Source organism: Helianthus annuus, chromosome 16 (genome assembly GCF_002127325.2).
Source record: "Helianthus annuus cultivar XRQ/B chromosome 16, HanXRQr2.0-SUNRISE, whole genome shotgun sequence".
Taxonomy (NCBI): Eukaryota; Viridiplantae; Streptophyta; class Magnoliopsida; order Asterales; family Asteraceae; genus Helianthus; species Helianthus annuus.
The window spans coordinates 182283887-182295216 of NC_035448.2; the positions used below are offsets into that span (position 1 = coordinate 182283887).

Here is an 11330-nt window from a genome sequence, read left to right on the forward strand (position 1 = left end):
CGTGTTCAGCCCCAGGCGCCAGGTCATCGCACCGTTTTCTGCAACGATCGCGATGCCAACCATCTTGCCAAATACAAGGTCTGTCTGTCTCCTCCTTAGATTTGATTTGGTCAATTGGTCTCTGTGCCTTAACTTTAGGCTCACTCTTATCTTTATGAAACTAATAAAAATACTCTCTTTTCTTAATAGACAATGAGATCACGTCAATTTGCAGGCTTGATCAGATGAAAGAATTAAATACCCTAGGTATGAGATCTGAACTGGATTACTTACTATCTACGATTTACCATAATATGATCCCAGTTTAAATCCATCTGACTGTTGCTTGTGTGCTCTGCATTTCTTTCAAAGAATCCAATTACTAAAATCGGTCAAAGTCTGAGCAATCACAAAAGTAAGCAAGCAGTTATAACAAAACACCTTCAATTTGTATACCCCCAGGATCGGTTGAGTGTTTATTTTATTTCTATGAAATTTTAATATTTTGACTACTTTGACTCTAGCTGTCTCTTTCAAACTCGAAATACAAAAATCCAAAATCTTGCGAAACAACTTGATTATGAGGTGGTCAGATCATCGAAACTCCTTTTAAATAATCTTTAATTGGTACCGTAATTTACATGTTAAACTCATGGTTTCATTCTGGAATTTCAGTTACTTTCTTCCTTGGTAAATCTCAACCTAGCTGAGAACCCTGTTGCTGAGAAAGATACAGTAACAAAAAAGGTAACATATGTTTACAAATTCATAAATTAAAAAAAAAAAAACGTGTTTGTGGGTCCACCTCTGAAATAAACTGTCTACTAATGCAGATAAAGAAGCTGGTGCCAGGGCTTGCAGATATTCAACTCAAAACCAATCGATAAAGCCACGCAAATTGAGAGACTTAAAGGACCGACCCGTCATGGTCACTTAAAAACTCAAAGAAAGTCAAACATGAAGAAGAAACGGTGCGTATTGATGCCACAGAAAACAATGAAATTAGAAACGAAAAAAGAGTTGACGACGACGACGAATCGTCTTGTGGGAAAGAAAAAGAAGAAAGTTAAGAGCAAAGCTAGTGGTTCTTCTGCTGTACAGTTACTGAGCCCAGAGGCTCAAATCGGGTTAGGTGGCGAGTCAGCATGGGATGTTTGATGGGCTGTAGGCATTCTTTTCGGTTTTTGACATGTAGCAGATTACTGGCAAGACACACATTTTGCAGGACTAACTTTTTTTACCTATTCCAGCAGTAACAGATACAGAGTTTCTTCTCCCGGGGGTAGAATCTAGGCATGAAAATTTTAGTGGGCTTAAGGTTATACAGGGTCAAGACATGATGACCGGTATGCAATATTGTCGACTAAGTGTTGTTATGACTACTTCGTTCATGGTATATGCAAATATATGCAAAAGTACATACATTTGTTATGTCGAGGGCAGAATTTTTCGGTCACGCTAATTGTTATGTCGACCGGATGCAAAAGTATCCGCGGCAACGCGCGGGCATTCCCACTAGTTTTTTTAAGTGTTTAATGTTATTTTATAAACTTATAGAGTAATTTATTGTGATAGGAACCATGAGTAAGAATATAATACACTTATGGGGTGTTTAGTTACTTTAGTATCTCTAGATGATGTTTTAGATAGATTTCAAAAAATGAAAACCCGTAGTGCACAATTTTAAATACGTTTGTAATGACATTTGACGTGTTTTTTATGATTATATAAATTTTAGTTTGATGTTCTTTTGTCTTACATGACCCGATCCGATCCAACCCGTTATGAACCAATTTTTTTATATAACTGGTGGCCTAAAATCTTTAAAAATATTCCACACCTCTAGGAAAAAATTTCTGGGTCCGCCACTAGTTGTAACCTTGGTTACACATGCACTCACCATTTGTTAATCTTTTATTTGGTATCAATGTGAAAGGTCTACATTTCCGGTAAACTCACATAGGACATAAGAGCGTTTCTAATAAAGAGGTGTTGAAGAACACAATGTTATCGTTATTTGGTTCTATGGTATTAACTGCTTTTGTAGAGTTCAATGTTATATTTATATTTTTAGGATGCCATTGACTTTGCTATTATGTATTTTTCATGTTGGTATTTTATTATGGTTATACGTTGCTTTATGGGATGGAGAAGTTCACCTAGAGTTGTATTTTTCATGTTGGGATTTTATTACGGTTATACGTTGCTTTATGTGACGGAGAAGTTCACCTAAAGTTGGTTATAATTGTTAAAAGTAGAGATGTAATGATCTTTTTCTCCTCATAGTTATAACTAGGGTCATAGTTACCCACACGTTGCGCAGGGACGCGGTTGGAATTCAGAATGTATAGTACTCATGACAACCGATAAATAAATTTGGGCAAACCACAGGGACTAACTATGTAATTAACTCTAAATGAAAATCTTTTTTGGACACGTGTCACTTTCTGGTGCTTTCTCAACTTATTTTCCTATTTATTTCTCATATTAAATAATAATATTAATTTTAAACAAAAATTTAGATAAGGATAAACATTTGTTTATTTATATAATCATAAAGTTATATCCCTAGTATTATGCGTAGATATATATACTTTGTAATGTTAGACGTACTGTTATAATTAGTTTAAAGTTTAAAATTTAAACCCATCATTTATCGCACATTGCGTCAACATTTAGAATGAACACCATTTTAAATATAACAATTCTATACTGTATTCAAAGAGAATTTAATTCTCGATTTTACTATACTACATTCGAAAAGAATTTAATTCTCGATTTTACAGTATGATTCATAAAAAATGATGAAATATATAAAAAAACGTGGGGATCGATCTCCACCTTTTTGTACTGTAAACTCTCTTGAATACATATTTGAGATGGGTGTTTTACGAATGAAATAAACAAATAAGCACGAAGGTACATAAAACTAACTAAAATCATTGTATCTCATAATTCGAATGTATGATAAAAACGGGATTCAACCTCATGTAATACATGTATTTTTTACCTAATAATAAATAAAAAACAAGATCAAAGTTTATTTCTAAAAGATAAATATTGACGACCGTATATGTTAACATATGACATTACATTTATGCAGCTGCTCGTGTAATACACGAGGTTTAAACCTAGTATTATAATATGGTATAGATAATTATAATTACAATTTGTCTCTATGTGGCTTGAACGTTTTTCACTTTGCCTCTCAGATTCAAAGACTTTTTGTACTGCAACCAGATGTGCAAGAACAAGAAGTTGAACGTATGGAAGTGTTGGAAAATGTTGGTGTTGAAAGTGAAAATCCAAATCCTACCTATAGTGGATATGGGAACGCTTATCTCATATATTGATGCTGATGCGTCTTTGGAGACTGAAGCTCCAACTTCAGCTTCAACGAAGGGTAAAGAGAAGATCTTTGATGATGATGATACAATGTTGAATGAGAAATAGTATAGAAAGTTAGTGAAAAGAGATTTGAAAAGCGGGCTAAGCGAACAAGTGTTAGAATTAGAAGCAAAGTTGCATTCGTTGTTCGGTCCCTCTTCTAACTGTTGTACCTTGGGTTTTTTTGGCTTGTACATGCATTTAAAAGCATATAAAAACCTTACTTATAGCTATATTTTGGGTAGAGAAAGCTAAAAACCTATATAGGATATATAAAAAATATATATATAATTAGCTTGCGCCTCGGGTATGAAAAGACCGCCGCTTTTGCGTTTCCCGCTTCGCGCCTCAGTTTTAGACCTCGTCGTTTTTGTGCGCCTCTCGCTTTTTAAAACCAAGATAACAAGGACTTACAAACATCGAAGAACAGGTGAAGGTTCGAGTGTTCCTGTTACTCCGATTGTGTCAATGGAAGAAATTGTCTCTGATGCTCGAACTACTAAAGCTACTATTGTTTCATCCGTTGGTGTTGAGATTCCCGATTCAAGTACAATGGAATCGGTTTTCTATATCAACTACTTTCAGTGATGTACGACCGACCATCTGTAAATGCTCCTATTCATGCTAATTTGTTATTTCCACGTTCACCAACTGCACCAAGATCACATGTTCCTACTGCTCAATTATTTACTTCATTGCAACAAAGACCGGGTACTGGGAACGTGTTTGCTAGTATGTCGGGTTCTGGATTTAGTACTTCTTCAAGTTCTCCTCCGATGTTCATGGGTTTAAAATCTTAGACCTATTCAAAGGCCAACGGGTCCTAGAATGAAAATACCTGTCATTCGAAGACTTCATGAAGATCAACCCAGACCGCCTATGCCTAGTGCTGGAAGATCTGTAGGTCCTAGAGCACCTACTCATCAACCTGAAGGTTCAAGGCCTTTTGTTATGGTTATGAGGGCAAGTACTCCAAGACCGGAAGTTCCATGTCAACTGCTACAAGGCCTACTTCGTTTCATGTACCTAGTAGCTCTGCTGCTACGGAAAAGAAACGAAAATTTGTAGTGTGTTTGAAGGACAAGTTTGATGAAGTTCACCAGTTTCTGAAAGATCAAACTGTTGTTATTCGTGATAATACTAATTTGATCAAAGAACAAAAGACCATTGATGCTCAACAAAATATTAATGAAGAAAATGAAAAGAAGATTGCAGAGTTGACCTCTAAAATCGATAGTCAGTCTCAACAGTTGGCTACTTTTGCTCGTCGTGATGCAGTTTATGTTAAGTGGCATCAACGAATGGTTACCCTAAATGAGCAAATGCGTTGTGTTATTACTTATCTTGTAGCACAACTTGCTGCTAGGGGGAGAGTGAACGAAATTATCAGATGCAATGCAAGGTTGATGAGCTGAAGAATTTACAGGATGATTTTAACCGTGACAATGATCCCAACGCATCTAGGCCGAGGGAGCAGCCAAGTAGTTCACCAGCTACTGCAACTGCAACCGAAGCGACAGCTGAGGGGGAGTCTGGAAGTGGTGTAGGTGTTGGTGATAAAGGTGTAGTAGAAACGAAAACTGTTCAAACACTTGAAGATGTAAATGTTGATAATGTTGCTGGTAAAGATGAGGTGATTGAAGATCTGTCTGATTTGTCGGGTATTTTTGATGATTCTAATGATGAAACTGATACCTAAGAAGAAAATTACTTGGCGAACGATGATCTTGATGAAGGTGAACAAGTTAAGGAATTGTAGAAGACTAGAAATCAGATGATGACATTGATGTTGATTTGGTGGAAGTCAAGAAAGGTGAAGATATTTCTTATACGTGTGAAAACCTTTCGAGCATTGATTTTGATTCATTCAAAACCTGGATTTACTCAAATAATGTTGTTGAGGAAGGTTGTAAATCTGAAGAAGTTAATCAGATGTTCAAAAGTTGGTTTAAAGATCCTAAACCTAACCTAGCTCAAAAGAAACATTATCGCAATACTCGTGAAGAATATATTGGTTGGGATTTTGATGGAAGGTACAAATTGATTATGGTTAAAAAGAATATATGGAGTTCAATACTTCATGCCTCATGCTAAATATCTAAGATCTTTGCCATTTTAAGACTTACATCCTATGCAGTTAATAGCGGCGCTATAGAGGTTAGCGGACGTCTGGGTTTGTAGCGGTCCAAATAACGGTGGCTCATAGCGGTTCCGCTATTAGTGGCGCTATAGCCCGCTATTTGGAAACCTGTATAGCGGTCAAAGTCAAATTAGGTCAAAGTTTGAAAAAAATCGGTCAAAAGTCGCCTATAATCGGACCAAATCGGTCAAAACTAGATCAGATATTAGTCAAAATTTGACCAAATCGGTTAAGCGAAACGAAATGTTAGCTTAATTCGAACAAAAATCAGTTGTTGCTCCATGATTTTGAACCATTGCAGAGATAATTGGGTACTATGCCTGATGAAGAAGAGAAGGGGAGCTGGAAAACGGCGTATTATAATGAAAGTGAGGATGATTAGGGTTATTTAAGTTTGGGTATTTTAACATATAACCCCCCTCCATGTTCATTAGTTTATATTTAGTCCTCATACTTGTGAATTTATATATAAAAATACATAAATTATGCATGGTATAAAAATTACCGCTATACCTCCGCTATAACCTATATATCATATAGCGGACCTTGACTGCTATTCGATTTTAGACCGCTTTAACTGCTTAGCTTACATCACTTAGCTCAAATAGATCTTAATCATCCTACGTCGAATGGCAACATGAATGGCGCGTTGATCAACTTAAGGTTGGACAGTCCTAAAAGTAAGTGGGTAATGTTCAAGCCAACAGTTGGAAGAAGGGTAAGCTATAAAGATCCGGTGACTGGAAATCGTACTTACAAGATGGTGTACAGGCCTGCAAGGTGTTTATGAAAGATTCCAATGCTAAGAGTCCAATCTGGATAGCTTGAAAGGAATCAAACACTGGCATTTGGATGGTAAAACGGGAGAAGCAGTGATTACAAAAAAGAGTGTCTTAGATGAGGTCGTTCGAATTCTGGATCCTATGTGGCTATCGTCAAGAAGACAGGTTGCTAGCTTTGCAGTATAGCAGATTCGTTCAATTTTGTGCGAAATATGGAGTATGTGCAGGAAGAATCTATTCGAAGAATGACTGAAGACTTATGTGTTCTTAATAGCAATAGTTACCTTCTACCCTACTATTCATATTGTAAACTCATATAACAACCATTTCAAACCGAACCCAAATTGACACTTCTTTAAAACGACCTATTTTGTTGCATCATTGCATCAAACCTGCCCGTTTTGCCAAGCTTAATGACCACTCACAATAATGGCAGCATTTCAACTTTTTATCTTTTATTTGCAGTTTGGAGTTGTTTATTCTAAACTACTATTATTATTTTAAAAAAGACTATGTTTCATAACCACAAATATTCACAGCTAAGAAGAGTGTATTTTATATATATGTGGCAGTAAACAAAGAACAACATAATAAGCTCTTACAATACCATTCACCACCAACTTTTTACAACATACATAAACAGAAACATACCAGAGGCAGATACCTAACATCAGTTGAAGCACCAACAGCAAGTCTTCTTCTCTCACTTCAACAAAGTATGCGAGGAAAACGAACATTTGCACCATCAAAGCTCATACAGAACAAAATTGTGTGTTTTCATTGCCTTCAACAATCTTCCAACTCCAAATCAAAGCTAAATACGCCTTGGCCTTGGCACCGGCTAAAAGTCGCTAGATGCACGTGGTTCCAAAATAAACTAAGTTAGAGGACAAGCGATTTTAAAGGCATTAACTTTTTTATTTTTACAGGGAAGATACACCATCTTATTTTAACATTGCAAGGTGGAAATCATACTACCCAATAGTGGGAAGTATAGCAAACAAGTCAGGAAAATAGAACAAAATAACCAAAAGTATTACAGCATCTAAAGCCCCCGATTAATTTATCAAAGTTTAGTGAAATTACTTACTGACATTGAAATAGATAAAACATTAAGCTAGTCTCGTATAATTAATTAAACTTAGCAATATAACAATTAAAAAGGCAACAATGTGTTAATTAGAACTTAATGAAAATCTCAAAGTTGAGCAATTTCATATGATCATGATTGATCCATAAAGTAATACAATACATTATATATAGTAATGCATTTGCACATTTTTAAATAAACCTGTAGCACGTTACGCACATACCATCTCAAACTGACTCGTAGTAAGAAGTGAATATGAATAACAACCATGCAGTTTATATAAGAATTACAAACAGTATATAGGAGATAGTGTTCGATGTGCTTCTATCGTTTAGAGATGACATAAATTCAAATTATTAACAATTTACATGTCCTGACCTGGTTATTCACTTATTTGACCTCAGTGTAACCAAATGATCAGTATTCGTTTCACTATACACAAGCAATATAAATTGATCATCAGCAACTTGAAAACACAACAGTCAGATTATAACTTCCAAACCAAAGTACCAAACACCCCCTAAGTTCACTTCCTAATTAAAATCTCACTGACATTAGTCACAAAAGCACAGCAGTATTCAAACTAAAGGTTTCATGATGTTCAAGTTTCAACTTTTTTCCATTAAAGTTGATAAATACCTCAAAAGGAATTCATCTCAAGACAATAAGTCCTCCTTTTAACCAACATCCTAACAGCAGTTCCATAAGGCTCCTCAAACGCAGAAGAAACCCACGACCCATCCGAACCCTCTTTTTGACCCGACTGCTCACTCGGCCTAATCGCCACCAACGTAGCCCCTTTAAGCACCCTTCCATCAGGCAGCTCCAAATACGGAGCATACCAAAGCTTCATATTCAAAGCCGGCACCAAAGTCCTCTTCGAAGCCGAAGAAGCCGACAATGGCTTCACCCTCAACTCCTCCAACTGTTCCTTATTCATACACAACATCCCTTGCCCATCCGCATCCGTTAAAACCAAAGAATCCAACGTCTTATGCTCTGAAATAATTGGTTGAAGCAAGTAATGCCTAGCCGACGCTGCAATCAACGAGCTTATCGTCCACACCACCCGTAACTTCAACCCACCATTGGTATAAAACGACTCCGGTATACTCCCATTATCCTCACCCCCAATCCCATCATAACTATTCTCACTAGATGCCAAATTTTGCATATTTTGTTTATCAATCACAGAACAGGCACCTAACATAACACAATTATCAAGTGTGGACCCAAAATCCGCCCTCCATTTCAACAACACATCATCTTCTATACCTAATTCACCACTCGGAAGCTCAATTTTCAAAAACCTAATATCACTAAAGTTTTTAAGTACCTGTGTAGGAGAATGATGTGTAACTCCACCTAACTGTTCACCGTCACCATCACCGTCACTGTTGCCGTTAGTACCGACGGTTAACAACCTTTTGTGACCTAAAAACTGTCCAATAGCTTGAATCGGTTTAACAATTCCACCAACTACGAGTCTGAAAAAACTAGAAAACGGTGTACGGGATTTATCGGTGCCGGAGGCTGACGTGGCGTCGTCGTCGGAGATGACGCAGTCGACGCGAACGACGACGTTTTCGACCTGAGGAATTAGGGTTTGGAATCGCTTGGAAACGACGCAGCAGCGGCCTAGGGTTTTGACGTCGCCGATAATGTTGAAAATTGATAAGAGGAGAGAGTCTGGAAGTAGGTCGAAGTGATCGACGGTGTGCGGTGGCTCGGGGTGGATTCTGGTGGTGAGATCTGGCCGGATAGATGACATCATCGGTGAATTTAGAGAGAGAGAGAGAGAGAGATCTAGAGAGAGAGAGATAAAGATGGAGAGGAATTTCAATCAATCGATTCATGAAGATTATGTTCTTTATTTTATTTATTTATTATTTTTTTCTTTCTTTACCAAGTACTACTTTTTTAACGGTGAACTAATAGCATGGGGTATGGTGGTGTGGGGGTTGTGAGCATGAGTTGACACGTAGAGTTCGAGCCCCCCACTGGTACTGGTGAATGACGTGTCCATAGGGTATGGCAGGGCGTGGGTGAACCGCGTTGCTTGGCAGGTTATAAAAAAATACAAAAAATTAAAAAAATATACACAACATTAAAAAAAAGCCTAAAATTTTATTAAATTCAAAAAAACCTAAAAACGATTACAAAATAAAAACCTAAAAACGATTAAAAATTACATAATTCCTAGAAATTACAAAATAAAAAAAAACCTAGAGCGTTAGGTAAATCTCGAAAAGCGCGAGCTTGTCGAACGCCTTTCGCTCCTTGCCCCGAAACTCAATGTTCGCCGCCGCCACCCGGTCCTCGTGGCTTAACTCACTGCTCGGAACGGCTTCGTAGTAGGCCTTGAAACGATCAAGCTTCGGTCGTAGCTCGCGCCATTTATGTTGGCACGCGTTTAAGTTGTGCCGGTTGTGTCCGACGTTATGTCGGTAGCTTGCAAAGGCTTCCGGCCAATATCGTGTTTGACCGGGTTGTCGCCCCTTCATTGCGTCAACGACGCTTGTGACGAGAGCTAGCTCTTCTTCGTGGGTCCAAGAGGCCATTGATCAAGTGGGTTGGTCTAGCGGGTTCGATCAAGTGGGTTTTGGTTGGGGTAGCGGTGGACAGTGATGGTTTGGGATGGGGTAGCTGGTGGGGTTGGGGTTAATATTTATAGTGATGTTGACTTTTGGGTTGGGGTGATCGCTTGGCTTGGCCAAACGGTTCAATTTTAAATTTTAAATGTCCCGGGATGACATGGCCAACAAAGCGAATAGGAGCCGGCCACATAGGATCGCTAGCCCGCTCCACGCCCGGCTTCAAACTTTCGCCCCTTGGGCCACGCCCCAACCCAAGCCCACCTGGGGTGGTGGCTTGGGCGTTTTCAGCCAACCCACGCCCCAACCCAAGCCCCATACCCCACAGTCTAATGCATAAGAGTATTCATATCTATCACACCATATTTTCACCATAAATTACACTAAATAACAGTATATTTTTTCTCTCCTTTTTAATTAAATAATATTTTTTATACATTTATCATTACATTTTCTCTCTCATTCACCCACAACCACTTTCAAAATATATTAAAAAATATAGGAGGGTGAACAGTGTCTCCCCAAATATATAGATGAACAGTAACATTATCTCTATCCTCCACTCACAACTAGTTTTTACACTCTTTATATTTTACCGCACTTTTCAAATCAAAAAGCCACGTATTATCCCATCATGGTCAGGCTATATTGTTTTAATTGGGCCTATGCTGGTTTTAAAGTTTGGCTTTTTCGGGCGTTCCCCTCGGAAACCATACCGCCGGCTGTCATTTGACAGTCGCTGTGCCACCACAAGATGATAACTTCCTGGTGTAACACACGGTGGGACGAAAACTCAGTTGGGCTCGGGAATCGAACTGACTACCTCACACAAGGCCTCGTTCAAATCATTCATTTCCTATATACACTCCATATGACACAAATGAGAATTGAACTTGAGTCTCCGTTAGAAAACTCAAGCCTCCTACCACTAGGCCACAAGTGAGTACATTTCTTTTCTAAGTGGTTATATATTGTTAGAAAAAATATTAAAACAATATATCATTATTTATTATTTTTTTTTTATGAAAACCTTTTATATCATTCCACATGAAAAAGGGCAATTACAAAGCAATGGCAGGTAGTCGGGCAACAAGTTACTACTTGTATTCTGGTTCGTATTCAAGTTAAGTAAACTTATTTGCTAATATGCTTTAATAGGTTGAGCTAGCGTAAACTTTGATGGTATAGAAGTTAAGGCCAATGTTTTAAAAACCGGTAAATACCGGCCGGTTATACCGGTATTACCGTTTCCAGATGTAAATCCGGTACGAAACACCCCGGTAAATAAGTGAAACGGCATAAGGTTTGTACCGGCGGTAAAATCCGGTATACTTGTTTGAAACGTAATACCGGTACTG

General features: G+C 37.9%; 1 protein-coding gene across 2 annotated transcripts; it reads right to left on the minus strand.

Annotated features, from left to right (window-relative positions):
* Positions 1-6820: 6820 nt before the first annotated feature.
* Positions 6821-9230, minus strand: LOC110918432 (F-box protein At5g46170). 2 transcript variants are annotated; one of them, XM_022162747.2, is made up of 2 exons: positions 8018-9230; positions 6821-7139 (listed from the first exon to the last, which is right to left on the minus strand). In XM_022162747.2, the coding sequence occupies exon 1, from the start codon at positions 9150-9152 to the stop codon at positions 8019-8021; it is 1134 nt and encodes a 377-aa protein (XP_022018439.1). In that variant the 5' UTR covers positions 9153-9230; the 3' UTR covers positions 6821-7139; position 8018. The 2 variants fall into 2 exon arrangements, with proteins under 2 accessions (XP_022018439.1, XP_035840844.1); XM_035984951.1 differs by having other exon boundaries at positions 6821-7129; positions 8018-9229.
* Between the last annotated feature and the right edge of the window lie 2100 nt (positions 9231-11330).